The sequence below is a fragment of the Marmota marmota genome, unplaced genomic scaffold (assembly GCF_001458135.2).
Source record: "Marmota marmota marmota unplaced genomic scaffold, marMar, whole genome shotgun sequence".
In the NCBI taxonomy this organism is placed as follows: Eukaryota; Metazoa; Chordata; class Mammalia; order Rodentia; family Sciuridae; genus Marmota; species Marmota marmota.
In genome coordinates this window covers 52,955,623-52,976,340 of record NW_026000174.1, presented here as the reverse complement: position 1 = coordinate 52,976,340, position 20,718 = coordinate 52,955,623, and the positions used below count along the sequence as shown (strand labels likewise).

At 38.0% G+C, this 20,718-nt stretch overlaps 1 protein-coding gene and 1 pseudogene across 1 annotated transcript in view; both read right to left on the bottom strand.

The window, feature by feature from the left end:
- The window catches only part of Hsd17b12 (hydroxysteroid 17-beta dehydrogenase 12), a 157,964-nt gene that overhangs the window by 48,222 nt on the left and 89,024 nt on the right, over positions 1 to 20,718 (bottom strand). The window contains exon 4 of the mRNA XM_015477797.2: positions 7,508 to 7,615. Within this exon, the coding sequence (XP_015333283.1) occupies positions 7,508 to 7,615 (108 nt within the window). The remainder of the gene's footprint in view (positions 1 to 7,507; positions 7,616 to 20,718) is intronic.
- The window catches only part of LOC107156551, an 11,489-nt pseudogene continuing 8,330 nt past the window's right edge, over positions 17,560 to 20,718 (bottom strand).

Below are 20,718 nucleotides of genomic sequence, written 5' to 3'. Positions count from 1 at the left end.
TGATCTGGCTCTGCTTAATCTTCAGACTTCTCTCTTGCTACTGCCCCCTTTGAAATCCTTGCTCCAGGTTGGCAGTCTTCTGTCAGTTCCTCCAACATGCTGAGCACACAGACTCAGGGTGTTTGTGCATGCTGTTTCTCCAACAGGGAAACCTTCTCAGTCTTAGCTTTCAGGTTTCAACTTGAACATTACTTTCTTGGGGAGACCATCTGTGATAGTTTTAACTTTCTCAATAACATAATCTTTCATTACATGCAACACATTCCCAACTACTTATTCCGTGGCTAACTTCCATGAAAGCCGAAACAATGTCTGTTGCATTTACCACTATAGCTACGAAATTTTACTTGTTTAGTGAGTTAGTATACGATTGATTGATGGAATCAATTAACAAATAGGAGTAGAGAATAGAATAGTGGTTACCAAAGACTGGGGCAGGAGAAAAGGAATAGAGAGAGGATAGTAAGTGGGCACAGGGGAACAGTTGGAAAGGAAGAATAACTTCTAATGTTGTATAGCACAGTACGGTTGGCAACAATTAATTGTATATTTCAAAGTAACTAGCCGATGGGATTTTCAAAGATCCTAAAACAAAAAAATAATGAATGTTTGAGGTGACAGATATACCATTGAATACCATGCACTGAAATATCATATTGAACACCATAAGTACTTTTTTTTAAAAAGAGAGAGAGAGAGAGAGAGAGAGAGAGAGAGAGAGAGAGAGAATTTTTTTAATATTTATTTTTCAGTTTTATGTGGTGCTGAGGATCAATCCCAGCGCCCCACACATGCCAGGCGAATGTGCTACCACTTGAGCCACATCCCCAGCCCCCATAAGTACTTTTTAATAGGAAAGGAAAGGTGATGTATAATAAAGAATTTCTTTGACTTCTGTTAATGGGCTGGAGGTCTAGACTTCGGAATACCCTCAGTGAGAGCAGTTCTTTGTTATTAATGGTAGACCCTTGGATCACAACTGAGTTTATGCTAACAAGATGACTCAGGATAGGGTTTGGTCACTAGAAAGACCAACTATCAAACTGGAGGGTTGGGGCTTTGAGCCAGTTCAATCTTCAGATAAGGGAGGAGAGCTCAGGGGATTGAGTTCAATTACATTGCCAATGATTTAATCAATCATGCCTACATAATGAAATCCCATTACAAACTCTGGATACTGAAGCCTGGTGACGCTTCTCATTGGTGAAAGCACAGATGTGCAGGAGGGTGTCCCGACTCACAGGACGAGGGCACAGAAGCAGCTTTGTGCTCAGGACCCTCCCAAACTGCTCTGTGTCTCCTCAGCTCCTCAGCCTGCTAGTATCCTTCATAAATAAACTTTAGTCATGAATACAGCATTTTCCTGAGCTCTGTAAAAGGCCCCGGCTAACTGTCAAACATGAGGAAACCGCAGGGACCCTGGAATTTGTCAAAAGTACAGATGGCCTAGGGACCCGTAAACAGCTAGCATCTGAAGTGAGGACAATCTTGTTGGAAACTGCCTTTGAACCTGTGGAATCTATGCTAACTCTAGGTGGTTAGTGACAGAATGTGACTGTGCAATACTACAAAAGGGAAGATTTAGAAGTGTCTTTAAGATTTCAAAAAAGCACAAGAATCATACACTGGCATTGGCAGAGAAACTCCACCCCTCCCCAAACTATCATCCTATACAGTCCCACAATTTTTTCTATACTCCTGGCCTAATGGCCTCCGCTTACACTTGGGGTGGTAAAAAAAAGAAAGGGGTGGTGGTATTTCCAAGTACATGAAGTTTATCTTTGGTGCCTTCTAAACGAACTTTATTTTGCTCTTCTTTTCCTTATCTAAGCACCCCACTGATCACAAGTCTGCCAATACAATTTTCTTCTTAAATCTATCCTCCATTTCAAAATGATTTTCCCAATCTTTCATTAACTAAAATTTCCTCAGGGCAACTATCCAGGAAGAAGTAGACAGACGATCAAATGAATAAACCAATCCCAGTAAGATGTAAATGACAGTTGTAATCAGTCTTTTCAGAGGTATTGTTATTAATGGTAGACTTTATATATGTCTAGACCCCCTACAGAAGTGAGGCTCTCTCCTCTATTCCTAACTTCCTTGATCAACTGGAAGGGGAAGCTGCATAATTTCCTAGTATGCCCACTCTCTCTTCCTTCCAACCAATCCTACACAAGCTTTCTCAGCACAGTTCTGTGGCCCCTTGGGTCCTTCTCCTAGGTCAATGTCTATTCCTCTTCCTTTGATCCTCTGAGGACTCAACTACAAGGAAGCCCTTTCTCGATCCCAACACAATTATCTGGGAATCTGCCATTTGGAAGCTAACTACTCCTTTTTCCCCAAGTAGCTAATACTTGGGTCTTTTGTAAACTAACTTGGGAAACCTAAATATACACAGCGAACTGACTAATCTTAACTCTGATGAATATCTCTCCTTAAACTATCTTTTTAGTACATTAGTGGGACAATTATCACTTACAAAGGGCACAGCAATGTCTAGTTCAGCTTTACTATCGATACATATTATTGCTGTCAAAGTGGGGCCTCTTAAAATCATGGGCCATGCGTGTGGGCAGAAGAAGTCAATGGCTGACATATAGTTCTGAACACACTTGGCCAGGATGACAACACAGATCATCTGATACTCACTCATACTCTCAATTTTTCCACTGACATAAACCTTGACACTCTAGGTGGAAAGGACCTTCAGAACATTTGAGAAAATTCTTGTCTAGCGTGACTAAAATTATAGGAGCTTTTAAAATTTGAATCACAAACTAAGTAACTATATTTTTCCAAGAGGATCTTTCTTTCTCCTTCCAGAATAAAGAATCTCACCTTTACAAAGTTAAAAAAGCCACAGTAGTGGAATTTGAAAAAAAAGTATTGTCTGTGGCATATTTCAAATCCAAGGCTACTCCTTTGGCCTTGGTAAATTTCGCCTCCCTGCAATGTATTGTGCAAAGCCCTCCAAACCAATTTGGAACACAGAGGAGAGTCTCGCCTGAGGATCAAGTAAGCATTATAGCAATCATATTTTGTTAACCAATTTTTTGCTTATTCAAAGATGTAAGGATGTCATTTTCTCCAAATAGTTGAAGTTTTATAAGCTTCTTAAATCTGTATTTCTTAATATTTGCCTGAAAAAAGACATGCTTACTGTTTTTTTTTTTAACATAATAGAATTAAGAATCCCACCTTAAGCATTTAGAATCTCATCAAGTTATGGTAACCTTTCAGGATAAACTCATACAATACATGGCTGTTTTCTTTCCACTTATCTCATTGAAAACAATGTTTCTTTCATGACAAAGGGTTTTAGCATTTCCCTTTATAATTCAAAAAATATTAATTTTCTTTATTAAGCACTGACTATAGTTTGGAGGTTAATACTCTTCAAACAAATAGAGTATATTTTGGTCATTTATTTTTCTTTTTATCATTACTAGTTTCATTAATACTCAGTAGGAAAAAAATCTTATGACTTAGTATAGTGTGGACTGCTAGGTCTTACTAGAAATTAACCTATACACAGAATATCTTAGAGAAATCTATAAAAGGTGAGATTTGTAAGAAGCGAGGAGGAAGGAGAATAAATGATTTTTACCTTAGGAGCAGAGGTGAGAGTACATGGGGATAAGGGAGGGGGAAATAAGTTGAGGGGGCTAGAAATCCAGGTAATGGTACAGGTGGGGGGAAATAAAAAATAAAAAAACCCATCAGACTCCCCTCACAAATTCTAGAGGATTAGATCATACTAGAGAAGACACTGTAGAATTGGAATACGACCAAGTAGTAAGATAAAATTCTGCTCACAGATATGGTTTTCAAAATTATAATGCAACATAAGTATAATATTTTACCTAATAAATGTGGATGACTGAAGAGACAGTTGTGGCAGAGCCCGGTTTGTGAGATAATACGTCAAAGTACCACTGTACACTTTCAAGGAGTATGTATACATTAGCTATAATTACTTGTGTTACTGATCTGTCATCAAAACTTAAAGATATATAAGTATTTAATCAGAACCAGTTTTGTTTGGGTTTTTTGGTTGGCTTTTCTTTTTTGGTCTTTGTGGTGCTGGAGACTGTACCCAGGGCCTTGCAAATACAAGGTAAGTACTCTACCACTGAACTACACCCACAGCCCCTCAAACTGTTTAATGACAGTAACTTTAAAGCTAGGTTTCTCAGTCTCAGCTCTACTGATATTTTAGGCCAATAATAATTTGCTGTGGGAAGCTCAGCAGCATCCTTAACATTTACCCAATAGGGGCCAGTAGAACCACCCAAGTTAGTGACAAATGAGAAATGCTGCTGATCACTGCCAAACTGCCCTTGGCTGAGAACCACTGCTTTAAAGCACTGGGAAAAAAATCTAGAAATTATATTTATGGCTCTCCCACAAAACTGAGGATGAGAGACAGCCAAGATGAACAAGAGCTGAGATGTCCATCGTAGCAGCCAACTGTCACATATGCCTACCGTGCATGTGGCTAGTCAGGACTGCAGTGTGCTGTTAGTGTAAGATACACACTAAATTTCAAAGACTTAGTTACAAAACAGAACGCAAAATATTTCATAAGTTTTTCATACTGACTATATGTCCAAATGATAACATTTTGGCTATAGCAGGTTCAAATCAAATACATTATTAAAAATTAAATTCATCTATTTCATTTTATTTTTTTAAAAATGTGGTTACTAGAAAAGCTGTAATTATATATGTGGCTTGTGTAATCATTCTATTGAACAGTGCTGAATTGAGGCAAAAGAAGAAAAAAAAAAGCTTCCTCCTTCATGCATGCTATCCATTCCTGGCAGGCTTTGATTGAAGAAATGAAACACAAAAGAGCTACCTTCAGTTTTCTCTTTATATTCTCTATATGATGATACCTAGTCTCACTGTTTCCATGAAATTACTACTCTTAGATAATCAATCTCCAAACTGGACCTGCAAACCTACATGTCCAACTATCACACTAACAATCCATTGTGGCTCTCCTAGAAAGCCCAAACTTAAAAGATCCTCACTCCCATAAAAACTCCTCTTCCAGAAGTCTTCATTTTAGTAAGTGGTATTATTGAGGTGAACACTGAAGCCCAGAAACTTGGAAGTCATCCATGAGTTCCCTCTTTTTCATCCCACCTGCAATCTCTCACAAAGTCCTCTTCATCTACTTCCTGAATATTTCTGGAATCCCACTGAATAGGGAAGGTCATCATGATCTCTCCCTGAATCAACTGCCCCTTCCCCTTTATCCTCTTATTACACCTGCCCTTCCTTCTAGAATATTATACTATATAAATAATGTAGTGTAGCTTTCCTTATTCATTGTTGTAACTCCAGTTCATTGACTCATGAATTAATGACTATGAATGAATGAAAAGGAGTACAAAGTAACTTGCTAAGAGGCTGGACTACAAGAATAATGGCTGAATTAGAATATGAGGCCTGGGAGAGCTTATGTCCAAATGCCAATGCTTATGTGCTGACCCAAGTCTTAGGATTCTAGAAATGGGGGGAAAATGGTTGGGAACCATGTGCTCTGCACTCCCATCCTTAACAGATTTAGTTATCATACTGAAACTCAAATCAAAGTCTTTCTGGGTCAGGAAAGAGCTGCTGAAGGTACCTTGTCCAATACTCCAGTCCTGCACCAATCTGATGCCCAACAATTTCCGTCTCCAAAGCCCTATCTGCAGATTATCTATAGTTTCACAATTGCACAGTGAAAAGCAGCTAAAATGAATACAATTATGATGAAATGTACTACTTCTATAAGTAAGTCATTCTCCAATAACACAAGGTCAAAGCAAGTAGTCTCCTTTCGTTGTAGGTTCTTGACCCCCTTTCCTGCCTAAGCCATTCTTCTTCATTTCCTAGTCCATCACCGGTTTGAAGGGAGGTTGGGATAAACTGTGGCAGCACCTATCCTAACCAGTAAGTTATGGTTGCTAATTTGGAAGTTTAAAGACAGTCAATATTTTTACATATCTTAGTGGTGCTTAATGTATTCCAGATCTAAGCTACAGAAGAACTTGTAAAAGACTTTCCAGCTGGGGCTGGGGTTGTGGCTCAGTAGTAGAATGTTTGCCTAGCATGCATGGGGCACTGGGTTCGATCCTCAGCATCACATAAAAATAAAATAAAGATATGTGTCCACCTAAAATTAAAAAAAAAAAAAAAAGACTTTCCTGTGTATTTTCAGAAGAACATGTAACACAAAGGCAAAAACTAGACCCGTGATTTCATTCATCTTTCACCTACTGGTTCTCCTATAAGTGAGAGTGCAGTGTGTGGGAGGATTGGGTATGATGAAGTATGATGCACCAGACAGGGGTTAAGAAAGGATAGCATGTCAAAGCCAGGGTCAACCATAAGTCCAAGTGTACCATGGAAGGCTACACTTGCGTAGCTGATTTTTTAAAAACTATCTTATCTAGAAACTATATAAAAGACAATTCTTTTGTAAGATGAGGAAAGGAGAATAGGTCTTTATGACTAAAGAAATGTTAGAAAACATAAATTTTTACTTGTAAGGCAGATGGATCAAAAGTTCAAGGTCAGCCTTGGCAATTTGGTGAGACTCTGTCTCAAAAGTAAAAATAAAAACAAGGGTAAAAATTGTTTTTTCTTCATTATTTTCCTTTTGTAGCTCAAAAAAGAAAACAAGAATAATTACCAGGTTCCCCCCACTTTAGGCAGAGGGATAAAGAGATTTAGTAATAAAGTGTTTTTCTAGACTAGAGATACTGTTTCTAGAAATGACTCTTGAAGAATGCTAGAGAACTTATCAAAGACCATTTTCCCTCTTGATATCTTGTGGTGAATCTTCTCCTTATTTACAAAGTTCACTATCTCAGCAAACACATCTGTTTTTATTAACATGAGAGTGTAATAAAAGAGACTAGTGGACTTAGAAAAAAACAAACCAAAGATGCACTCCCCATTGTGCCACTTATGAGACCAAAGGTGAATCAGCAATCTCTGTAAACCAAGCATATTCCATTTGGGGTGTGTGTGTGTGTGTGTGTGTGTGTGTGTGTGTAAACTTTATTCTTTTTTGGATAAAACAATAGCTATTCAGAATACCTTTGGTATTAAACCTTCATGGGGATGAAACAGGAAAGAAAAACATCAAAAAAGGTTTCTAGGTAAGGAATGATTAATAAAAGGCTAAGAACACTTTTCTAATTTCCCAACTACAAATGGGTCTTCACACTCATCTGAAAGGACTCTTCAGATATAGCTATATTATAATCTATAAAGAATGAAACTGGGAATAAAATAATCCAAACTGAGCAATTGCCAGGAATGTATAATTAACATAAAGAGTCAAACACACACAGACTATTGTCACTTGATGATTGATTGTATTAATAAAACAATTTTCTTCTTACTAGTCATTTTACCTCTGAATACCTAACATCCAAAGAGTAAACAAAGGTAAAGTAAAAAAATAAATTCAAAGGAGTATAAATGCAGCAAAAATACAAACCTAAAATGCCAATTTCAAGACCCGCCAGGTCTGTTTTAATTTTATCATAAATATCTTCTGATGTAAAGTCAACAGCAATGGTCCTTGTTTCCACTTTGAATTTTTCTTCTAGAAAAAAACAAAACACACACACAAATGAGGAAAGATAGGGAAAATTAATACATAGCAATTAAGATTAGAGCATTTGATAGCATTATTCTTTCATTCTCTTTTTTCCTCCCAATCTGATATGACATTTAGACCAGGATAATTTTAAGCAATCATGAGACCATCTAAAAGATGCTATACAGACAACACAATAGTTCAGCAATTAAAAATTCCAGTGTCGTCACAGAGCCCGCTGATGTTCCTTAATCAGTTCTCCTTTTATATATCAATAATGAAAACTACTTTTTAGACCCTTAGTTACAAATAATAAAACATGATTCATATCATAATGTTATATACGCTTTAAATATCACTGGCTTTGTGATTTTAATTGCAAATTGATGCTTTATAATTTCAAGAGGAAGTCTTTATGTCGTAAAATACCTTAAAGTGTGATATATTAAAACAAAAAGTCCATCTTATTAAAATGGAAATAAAATGAATATGACCTTATTGTAATTTTGGAGCTTGGTTAACAGTTAATAGCCAATACATTTTAAAACCACACAAAATACAGAGTAATAAATCTCTAAAATGACATGAGAAAGACCTCAGTGTTCTCCTTTGCACAGGACTATTAAAGTCCAAACAGAGCTGAAGGAAATAACAGCTTCAGAAATGAGACCCTCGAGAAACAAAAACTCATCTGAGGTAAGGTATAATGTTTACTTCTGCCTTCACAAGTCAGCCCCTTTGAAGAGAGAGAGTGGGCTTTGAGGTCACCCAGACATCGGTTCCAATTTTATTTCCAACTTATTTGCAAAACGACTTTAAGCAAGTCACATGTCCTTCTTGAACCTCAGCATCCTCTTGTGAAAATGAAAGTACCACCCCCAACTTAGAATGTGGGGCTGAAGTGATATCTGTGGACAAACAGAAGGAATCCCATAAACACGGGTCCCCCTTTCCCATCAATCCCCAGCCTCCCTCCCTACAAATGTTATTCTTTGAAACCTGCTGAAAATTCAAAAGATTTAATTTTAAAATCCTGCTTCCAAAAATAAATCTTTCTTCAGTCAAAGTCAATGTCAGCTCATCACAGAGTTTGCAGGATTAATCCTTATAGGAAGTATCCATTCTTGACCTAAATGGATTTATGTCTAAAACTAAAGAGCTGGTTCAGGAGAGACCAGATTCTTGGTTAGACTCAATGAAAAGTATTGACCCTAGGTAAAAATTCATGCATAAATTGAAGAGAAGAAAAATCAACCAAGAAAATACCTTGTTTGGTGTTAAAGGTATTCTTCCTATTGCAGTATATATGAGGTATGTGTGTTTACATAATGAAGAGTTAGGCACAGAGTTGTTATTTCACTAGACCTCAGAGCACATCTTACTAGAAATGACTCAAGAAAACTTACCACCAGTAACTAAAGAACACTAACTCCATTACAGCTCAAGATTCACATGGGGGGACCCAAAACAAAAAGCTGAAGGATACTTTTTGCTGTATGTAAAAACTTATTCAAGTATAAAATAAGATAAATTGACTAATTTATTTTAAAAAACAAAGTATTTTTGTGTACTAGCGTTAGGTTCAGGAAAATCTCTCTGTAGTAATAAAAGTAATCCCACAATCCCTGTGTCAGATTCATTCTTTTAGAGCTTACAGGACTTGGTGAGTGTCCTTGTACTACTGTAGTCCTGTGCAGATATGCTTCTGAAAACAATTCAACAACACTCTTGGAAAGAATGTTATTTAATAATAAATGCCCATGGAAGCTTTCTTTATATTCACATTAGGACAAGTAAATGATTTCTGGAGTAAGTTTTTCGGAAGTTTAAAAATTTGAGGGCTGGGGATGTGGCTCAAGTGGTAGCGCGCTCGCCTGGCATGCGTGCGGCCCGGGTTCGATCCTCAGCACCACATACAAAGATGTTGTGTCCGCCGAAAACTAAAAAATAAATATTAAAAATTCTCTCTCTCTCTCTCCCTCCCTCTCTCACTCTATCTTTAAAAAAAAAAAATTTGAACTTATACATGGATTCCCCAGAGTCCTGTTCTGGCCCAGTCAACACTGCTTTTTTCTTCTTTACTTTTCTTCATTGTCTCTGACTACGGGCCTTTTCCTTTTTCAACATAGGTCAGATAATATCAGTCCCCTCCTCACAAACCATCTCACTCAGAGTAAGAGCCGCAGTCTTTGGTCTCAGCCTAACGCTTCTCAGATCCCATCTCCAACGGCTCCAGTTGCTCTCCAGTTCCAACAATGGTGGCTGCTCACACTCCTAAACACAGAATATACTCCAAAGGCCCTTGGGGTGCTGACACCTACTATTCCCTGTCTGGAGTGCTCTTCTGCATCCCTTGTCTCTGTTGAGTCCTTGAGCAAATGCTACCTTCTCAGAGAAGCCTTGCTTGACCATCATTTTGAAGATGCCTCTTCAGAAGAATCCAACGAGCTCCCCTCGTTTCCTTTCTGAGAATCATAATATGTACATGCTCTTGATGAGGCCCTTGGTGGGTTGTGAGGTTTTCATGACCTGACCCCACACCCACCATAAAGTTGTATGGGGCAAAAATAGCAGCACACATATGTAAGAAGAGGAACAGTTCTCTCTGGGCCCAGGCTATCAGACAAGAATTATGACAAGTACCCCAAAAGGCTTGCTTTTAGGATAAAATGGGTGGCTTCCTTAGGAATTAGGGAAGTGATTTAAGGGTACACATCTTTCCCCTTCCCACAGCCTACCACTCTGCCTCTTATTGTCCCAATAGAATGTCAGACTAATGGACAATGATCTGACTACACAAGGGTGTAGTAAGCACCAGACACACATGGTACAGAGTAAGCTGTACAGCCATCTTCACAGACTTCCAAGCAAGGTTTTTCACAAGACCCAACCCAGCAACAGCTCCTGTAGGGAAGAATGAGCACTTCATCAAAGCCTTCAGAGTGGGTGCTTCTGGGTGTTCACATCCTTGCCTACCACAAAGGTCCAAAGAATGACATAGCCTCTGGGCAAGTCTTTTTCCCAGAGTAGAAGCAGTAATAAGATACAGTCAACACCCTACAGGTGTGCAGGATAAAGATACACAAACAGAATTTGGAGGCTTCAACAGACATAATATGAGCCACTCAAATGCTGGCAAGGAAACTTCTGTTGCCAAAACTGTGGAATGTGATCAGCCAGCAGTTTGGGGGTGTTATTCCTTTGGGAATTGCTTCACCCAAGAACCTGCCCTTCCAGTGGTGGGTCAATGACTTATCGCCACGAGGATGTAAAGTCATTGGACAGCTTGTACCTTCCAGGTTCTGATTCCAGAAATAGAGTCTGTTTATTATCTTATTAATTTTAGGTATGAGTTTTAAGACAGGGTTTAATATTTCTAGTAGTGAAGTCTCCTTTATTGATCTTCTTTTATAAAAATTTACTTTTTCTCACTTGTTTAGTCTGTTTCTATTGGGTCTGCATTAAGCACTTCAATTAAATTTGTGAAGAATGACAATGTGGCATTCCCTCTAGGCTCTCTGTTTATTCAAATGTTGTATAATTGTCTGACAGTAAAATCTGTAGTTCTTAAAGACAATACAGAATTAACGAATCCATTGAGCTGGGGATGTAGCTCAGTGGTGGAGCCTCAAGCCATTCCATTACCTATAATCATGGATATTCTATTTCCACAGTCACATTGCTATTTTAGACTCAGAGTATTCTGAATTAGTTCAAAGAGTCTGCAATTGACAGGAAAGGAACTGTACCCACAAGTAGTCTCAAGATGCTGCTGAAAACACCCCTAAATATTAAAACTAACACAGGTTTAGGTTCAAATAAATAGAGGTAAAAAACACATTCACAAGAGCATCATATTGCACCTCAGCCAGAATTAGACGGGCAGTCAGTATAAATAGATAAATCGAATCAGGTTGGATCAAGGAGGCCAATTTTGAGTGAGTCTGGGAAGTTGGAGACTGGCCCCTGAGGGACTGAAATGTGAATTCCTTCAGAGCCCTTCCTCCACCCTTATCAAGAACCTGCCCCTGCTCCAACCTGTTGCTAAGGTAACCTGTCCCAGGAACTGCCTGTCCCTCCACACGGGGGAGCTATAAGGTTGTTGATGTGTCCTACTCCATCCTGCCCTTCCCCCTTCAGCCCACCTGTTTCCCACCTTTGGGCCCTCCCACCCAGCATTCCTGGGCCTAGTCACATAGGCAAGAAGGAGAAAGATAAGGGGGAAAGGCAGGAGAACAAAGGAAGCCTGGGACATATAAAAAGGGCAGAACACCTCGCTTCTTGGGATACCAGGATACCCGCGATGGCCCTCTTCTCCCTCGCAGGAGAAGTCTGTGTTCCCCTTTTTAAATAAAACCTGCTTTATATGCTTGCCTCAGTGGGCTTCTCTAATGTTCAGACTTCAACATGTCACGGATAACCAGGGGTGTCAATATTCAACACACTTCTAGTTCTGGCCATCCCTTTTTTTTGCTTTTTTAGAGATGAATGTCTCACAAATTGCTTAGAGCTTCACTAAACTGCTGAGGCTGGCCTTGAACTTGTGATCCTCCAGCTTCAGTCTCCCCTGCCGCTNCCTTTTTTTTTTTTTTTCTTTAACTTTGCTCAACAAACTGCCCCCCCCCCCTTTAAATTTAACAGTCTTCCTCTAAGACTATTCATAGACTTCGGAAAAACTTTCCTCAAATAACTCCCCTAAGTGACTGGGGATACTGTGAAAATGCCAGAAAACAAGTCTTATCTATATAAATTTGGGTATTATTTAAATTTTTCTAGCTATATAAACCAAAAAGAGTATATTGATTCTCCTTTACCCTACCTCTGCTCCAAATAAACAGCCACTTCTCCTAAGTTTCAGGTTTCATCATTATAAAATTCTATTGCAGTCACCCTTCCCCACCTTGCCTATAATGTAACACTGTTTAAGATTCAAGTGGTGCCGCTGCCTGTGTGGACAATCTTTTAATGATCTATTTCCTCCAAGGAAAAGCTCCTTAGTCTCTTGGGGACATTCCTGGAGACCTTTTATGTAACCCTATTAGGAGCCTGCCATAATGTATGAAATAAAGAGTCCCAATTTCCTAACAAACAGTGATCATTCTTTGTCATCTTTGTCACTCTTATATTTCCAGCACCTAGCACAATGCCTGGCATAAACCGAAGGCCTCTCTGCTAATAAATGAGTAAAAACATTTAGACCAATACAACTGATTTATTAAAACCACCTTCTTGGTACTTGCTGAACTCCTCCCTTAGAAATAAAACCATATGCTGGCCAGGCGCAGTGGCGCACGCCTGTGATCCCAGCAGCTCAGGAGGCTAAGGCAGGAGGATCTCGAGTTCAAAGCCAGCCTCAGCAATTTAGCAAGGCACCAGGCAATTCAGTGAGACCCTGTCTGTAATAAAATACAAAATAGGGTTAGGGATGTGGCTCAGGGGTCCAGTGCCCCTGAGTTCAATCCCTGGTAACCCCCACCATCCCCCGCAAAAAGGAAAAGAAATAAAACCATATGCTGATAAGAAATGTCTACATAGGATATAACATAGGAAACTACTGGTCATTTCAAAGCATAAGATAAACTGAGAGCCCGATAACTCACTTCTTTTGTCTATCATTCTCATAAAAACTCAAACATTTTTGAGTTGTAAAAACTTTAGAAACCATCCAGCCTCGTGAATAAAGTTCTGCTGGCGCTGAACTCAGGGGCGTGGATGTGAAGGCGGAGGCTGTGAGTCATGGACAGGCCATTCTCCATATCCCCAGTTCTCCCGAAGAGAGGGGAAGGGAAAGGCCCTTAAGGGAACAGAGCTGGAGCCAGAGCTCACGATTTCAGCTCCTCACGCCTAAATTCATTAAGTTCAGTTTACAACTATACACAAAGCTTGCATGTTTTAAAAAAAAACTCTTCATTTTTGCATAAAATTATGTTTTATGTTACTTTGAGATTTAAAATAAACACAATGAGGCTTTTGTATTCTCTGAGGGAAAAACAATGATCAAAAGTCCCCAAGTAGAAGGAAGATCAGCAGAACAGAGTAAGGAGAATGGGAGGAGGAAAGAACGAGGAAAGGTGGGCGCACCAGCGACTGAAATGGAGAAAACCAGATTCCATGCATGTGCGATTTTGCCAAAATGAAGCCAACTATTAAGTACAATTATAATGCTCTATAATAATAATTTTAAAAAAGAATTTTTAAATAATAAACAAAAGAAAAAAAAGAATTTTTAAAAAATTCTCCCTTTTTTCTTTCTCCTATGTTTTCTCTCCCCAACCTCTCCAGCCTCAGGCCCTACCATATCTATCCTTCCATCACTATCTCATGGAGTGAGGCGCTCCCCATCAGAGAATGCCTGCCTTCTGTGGTTTGGAGGAAAGATGATTGTGCCCTGGAAGGGAATAATTCATCTGACTCCATTTTTAAAGGTTCACTTAATTATAATTACCAGAGATGCTACTCAAATAATGGTCTATTTTTTTTTACATTGCCCTTGAAAAACATTCACAATAATTTTAATCTTATATGAAGAGACCCACTTTCAGTCAAACCAAAAAAATTAATCAGCTCATCAGGATTCCATCCCAAACCAAGTACTTCTTTATTTTAAGCCAAGGTTATTATATTTTATTCATTACAGCCTTTTTAACTAGAACAACCACCTGCAATAAATAAAAACCTTCTACCATTTGAATTTGTTCTATTCATAGGTCACGAATAGGTTCTCTTCTTTTGAAAGCTCTGAGTTCTACACTTGGTTCAGGAATTGTGGACTCTTGGGTAAGCCACTCTTAAAATTTTTCAGATAAGGGTGTTTATTTTCTGTACTTGGAAAACAAAGACCTGCCAATAGAAGCATCTGAATTTATTTTTTTGAGAGGAGAAAAAAAGAAATAAACAAAACTTTTCCTAATATTGATTCCAAGATGGCGTTGCTAGTAATATGGAAGCAGAGTTTCTTGGTAAGAGACGGGATGCGACTGGAAGCTCTGGACTTGAGTGCCAGCTCATGTGACTGCTGGTGGAGGGCCCTTCACTAGGCCTTTTAGCTTAAAAGAATTCCATTTTTTAGCCTATACACCATAAGAGATAACATCCACCCTACATAGTTCTCATAAGGACTACCTGTGATGGCAGGCTGCTTGACATCGTTGGTTCTCCTTGACAGCATGGGATGCTGTAGGTATTAACTATCCTGTTAACTCTTACCCCTTTGTATCAGTTGCATTTTTTTAAAAAAAAGCTGGCCATGAATTTCCAGCTCTATTTTAAAAAGTAATTTATTTATTAGAGTATCATCCATGGAATCAGTGTCATGATGTACTATTTTAAGCCTTGCTCTTAGTGTCCAAGTAGTCTTTTTTTGACTCAACTTGCTTGTGATTAACCTCTGAATCACATTTTTGTGATTCTGAATTTTACATTTTTATTCACTTTTCATCTTTGAGATCAGGATGTGTTACAACTGACTGCATATCAGTTTAATTGGCAAGTTTTCTTTACTAATGGTTACAAGCCACATCATTGTTCCAAGATCAACAGCATCTCAGATTTGACGAAGGAAGTCCACGACCCTGGTGACATCCACCTTTCTCTTTAAGGTCACAAAATAATGTAGGACAGATTCTAAATGTAAGATTCCTGTAACCAGAGCTTGTAACACTCTACCCTCAAAACCACTAGTCAAGGAGGCAGAAAATTACCCATCCTAAACTACTACCTGAAAATCTTAGTGTGTGATCATTCACTTATTCAAGAGCATGGGCATCTAGAACTAGGCAACTAACCTGCAAGTTTTACAAAGGTCTATGTCTGGTTTTTTGTCTTTCTTATTTATTGCTATATAATTATAACCAACAATACCTGGTACATTATGGGAGCTCAATAAATATTTTGATTGATCAAGAAACACATACTAAGCAGTGCCCGCATGCCAGGCTTCACCCTGAGGATAATCATTAATTCCCTCAAATTGGTCGTATTTTGGTGAAGGAGATATACGGAAACCCAACTGCTGCTCTAATAAACATGAACAAAGCATTAAAGAGAAAGGACTCCCTTTTGCTTGCAGAGGGGGATTTTAAATAGGATGTACTATTAGGGTGGAAATCTTGAGGAAAAGCAGGAACCAGCCATGCAAAGGAGAAACTGGAGAAAAGGAACAGCATGTTGTAGGAACCCCTGTGGATGGTGTACGTGGTGCACAGGGAGAAGTGGAAGAGGCATGGTAGGAGGAAGCTGGCAGAGGCTGTACGTGCCACGAAAAGCATGACTGACTACATAGTTAGTGGAACCCAGTGAAAAATAAAAATGCAGGGCTCCTTGTTCAAAAGTGATGAAGAACTTCAAGACAGTGACAGCAGAGAATTGAACCAAGCGTGGACCCTTCTAAGTGCAGGGCCCTGTACAAATGCCCAGGTCACAGGCCTAGAAGTTGGCCCTGGAACAAGTGTACATTTCATCGTGTGCGCTGTAAGCACTTAGCAGAGGCTATTAAGCCGGGAAGTGCCAAGATCACACGTAGGCTTTTGGGGGGGTTTTTTGTTTGTTTTAGGTCAGAAATGATGTGACAGAGTAGAGGATCCACAGCCCCACTGCCTGTTAAGAAAAGCAACAGGTGGCAGGGAAAGGACAAAGCAGCTGCTTTAGTTCCCTGAGAGAGGAGGGCTCCAAGGAAAAGAGCAGAGGAAAAAGAGACCAGTGTGGGAAGACTTCAGAGCCGGATTTACACTGATTAGATACACAGCTTCAGAGAGAGACGGGAACAAGGGTTCATCCATTTGCTTTAGAAATCTGGTTAACACACTATCACATCTTAGGGGGAAACAGTCTTCCTGGATTTACGTATCAAGCAATGTTCTCAATGTTCTTGTGAGTGTATCTCAGCATTTTTTATCATATAGTAAAATGTGTTCTTTTTTTTTTTTTTTTTTTTTTTTTTTTTGAGTAGAGTGAGTCTTTTCTTGAGGCATCTTATGTCTCTTTGTTGGCTTGAAAAATAAAATGATAACCAATGTGATTTGGGCCAGAGCTGACCAATTTTCCATGCAGGATAGCTGTAAGCTCAAAATCAAGTTAGAAGAAAAAGAGATCTGTGTCATCCACCATAATACTCCTCCCCTCTTCTTTCAAACATAACAAGAACTAAAATTAGAAGTCAAATGTCACACTATACCTTTCTTCTAAAAATGCTAAATGAGCTAATTTTTTTTTTCTTTTAAGAAACGTCTTTATTTTAACCTGTCACTTTGCTTGTACAAATATCCCATTCTGGTTTTGTGAAATCACACCACAAGGAAAAAAGCATTCTTTTCAAAATCTGGATTTGTCATTTTGGTTTTTTATTTTATTTGTGTGTGTGTGTGGTTGTTGTTGTCGTTGTTTTCAGTGCAGGTTATCAAACCCAGGGCCTCATATATACTAGGCCAATATCTACCACTAAGTTAAAAAGAAAGAAAGAAAAAGATTATTAACAGTTGCTTATATATTAAAGAAACTTTTGAAAAAAATAATCAAAACCATAAAAATTAAATATCAGCTATTTATTTATTTATTGCCAATGAATGATTTATTCAGAAAAAAACAAAGGGGGGGGGCGCTTCCCTGGTCATTTGCAGTATCTATCAGCTTTCAATTTGCCTCTCCTGTCCAGAAGTGTCTCACATAAAAATCCATCTTTCTAAGCCAATTTAGAACTGTATCATCTTCTTTACTTACTTTGTGGTCTTAGAACCTCTGATTTTATTTTTTTTTAATAAATAAATAAATATTTATTTATTTATTTATATTTATTTTTATTTATTTATTTATTTGGTACTGAGAATTGAACCCAGAGGCACTTAAGGACTAAGCCACACCCCCAGCCCTTTTTATTTTGAGACAGGGTCTTGATAAGTTGCTTAGGGCCTCCCTAAATGGCGGAAGCTGACTTTGAACTTGCTGCAATCCTCCTGCCTTAACCTCATGAGCTCTGGGATTACAGGAGTATCACACTGAGCAGGGCCTGAAATTTTTTTTACATAGTTGATTTCATATTGTTTTACATTTCCTTTGTTTTCTGGGATGTCATCTTTTTTCTTGGTTTCCCTTTCAGCACAGGACTTAATCTTTACCATTTCTTCTTCTCCTGCTGTTTTACTTTTTGCTTCTACATCTCCTGCTTCGTTGCATAGAATAAAGCAACTATTTGAAGCCAATAAAGCCACTTTCTCATCTTAAAAGACTGGTTCCCATTGTTCTCTTGGTTCAATTGCAATTGAACAACCAACAACCAGCCCATCTGAATTTATGCCAAGGTAATTCCTATATCCAGATTTAAGGCAATTCCAGAATCCAACTGACAATTTGACAGCACCAAGTTGCTCTGGAAGACCCCTCATCAACTCTTTATGTAGTGCTCCCATTGTCCAGTGCATGGATATGGGTTCCTTCATCCATTTCAATGTTGATAGTTCCTGAAATTTCACTAAAGTTGGACATTATCCACCAGATTCCAACATCAAGTTGGGCTTCTTCATCCTCTTCTTATCTTTGATCTTTTTCTTCTTATTTTTACCTTCATTCCCTTGAGCATGAGCTTGGTGGACTTCACATAGGGAATATTTGGCCATGGTTCTTCTATACAGATAGGTGGAACCTTGCTTAGGACAAAGTGCTTGACAGAAGAGAAACGCAGAAGAAACAAAAATGGATTCAAAGTAAGGACTCCCAAAGAACTTAGGAACTGTGATAGTGTAACACATCCCTCAGACTACCCTCTGCATTAACACAACACTGACTTTCAAATATGGAAATCTACCTCTGGTTTTTGTTGGGGAGCTCAATGTCAGATATTTGAATGAGTATCCATTGCAATTAACATTTTGAGGTTAATATAGTTAAACAACATGCCAAGAACAGAGTCATCATTCTGTTCAACACAGAAAAACAGCCCTTTTCATTTAAATTGTTGAAAGAGCATAGTTTTCACATACTAAACCAAAATAAAAGCAAAGCTGGTTGACATACAATCTTTTACTTCAGTATTCTTAGAACAAAGAATAAGAATCTAATACAAGTCATCCTGATCCTAAGACAGTGGCACCACATAACACATGTAGGTTAATATTCTAACATATTGCAGTTAATATTCTACCAACAAAACAGTAATAACAATTACTAATTACTTAGCATCAACTACATGCCAAGAACTCTATAAATAACATGATGTCATTTAAGCTGCATAAGACTAACCAGTATATTAATGAAATTTGCTATTTGAATTATTTTCATAAATGTCCATTTCCAATTTGAAAGGTCTTCATTTAAGTATTTTTTAAAAAATTTTTTAAATAGTCTCAAAGAAAGTTACAAACATTATGCTAGTAACTCTTCTCCATGAAGCTTTAGATTAAAACTGCTGATATGCTACCCAACACTCAAAAATACTTCAATGTATTGCTCCCTGACCACTGAGAGTCCCTGAAAGTGAGAAACATTAAGACATTCTTTGCCTTCTTTCCTGTGCTGGCAAAAGCAATGGTGGGTAAAACTGCTAGAATCTTAACATGAATCAAAGTAGTAGCACCTAGAGGTATTGGAAGTCACAGTATTCTTCACATTGCATAAGAAAGAAAACAAGTCAGTTTCATTTAAGAGTGTTCCCTAATGAAGTAGTAGAATTAATTTTATTAAATCTTTACTCTTGAAAGCACAACTTTTTAATGTTCTATGTGACAAAGCAGAGAGCCTGCACATTTTCCTATATACCTAATATAATGGCTGCCTTGAGGAAAAACATTTTTACAATTGAGTCCTGAGTCCCCTTTTCTCCAAGCAACATCATTTTACTTGAAATAGTAACTTACAGAAAAACTACGCTTATAGATTTGGCAAACATAGTCTCCAAAATGAAGTGGCACCTGTCACTTCAAGAAAAATAAGCAACAGTATTCTGGTGTCCATGATAAATTTCAAGTTTTAAATGAAAACTGGAGTCCTGGAAAACTTTCATCCACCACCCTGAATTTGAAAAGAAAAGTCTTCTGATTAGATTGAGAGCTACACTGGATTAGAAAAAGGGGAATAGGGGAATGAAGGGAAGGGAGGAGGAGGGGAACAAGAAAGACAGTAAAATGAATCGGAAATAACTTTTCTGTGTTTATCTATGAATATACAACCAGTGTAACTCCACATCATGTACCACAGAATGGGAGTTGAACTCCATGTATGTTTGATAACGTCAAAATACACCCTATTGTCATGTATAACTAAAAATAACAAACAAAAAATTATAAAAACCACTATTCTGTAGTGTAATATATCAACATTTGGAAAAATCAATAAATCTCAGGAACCAATATTTTCCAAAGCATAATTATAACATCCTGATGGATACAAGTCCTATTCAAAGTTTGAGATGGGTCAATGCATTTTAATATATCTGAATATAAAAAACTCACTGATATGATTTCAGAGTTCTGATTTATCAAAAGAATATCCACAATTATCTGAAGAGGCTATAAAATGTTTTTCTCTTTTCTAACTATGTATCTACATAAAGCCAGATTTTCTTCTTGTTCTTCAACCAAATTAACATACTGCAAAAGTAGATATGCAAACCCAACTCTTTTCTTAAGCAAGATATTAAAGAAATTTCAAAAAATGCAAAGCAATGACATTATTCTTACTAAACAGTTTCAAAACAGTTATTTTCCTCAAAAAAAAAAAAATGTGTTGCTAGCATGTAATAGACTCATTGCTGTTATTTTTAAATAATTATTTTAAAAATTTCTCCACTTGAGTTTATGAGAAAATAAACACTGATATCTGTATTTGACATAAACCAAAGCTCTTTGGAGTCCCCCATAATTTTCTTTTTTTTTTTTTTAATTTTTTATTGTGGGTTGTTCAAAACATTACAAATTTCTTGACATATCATATTCCACACTTTGATTCAAGTGGGTTATGAACTCCCACCTTCACCCCATACACAGATTGCAGAATCACATCAGTTACACATCCATTGATTTACAAATTGCCATACTAGTGTCTGTTGTGCTCCGCTGCCTTTCCCATCCTCCACCCTCCCCCCTCCCCACCTCTCCCCTCCCCTCCCCTCCTCTCTCTCTACC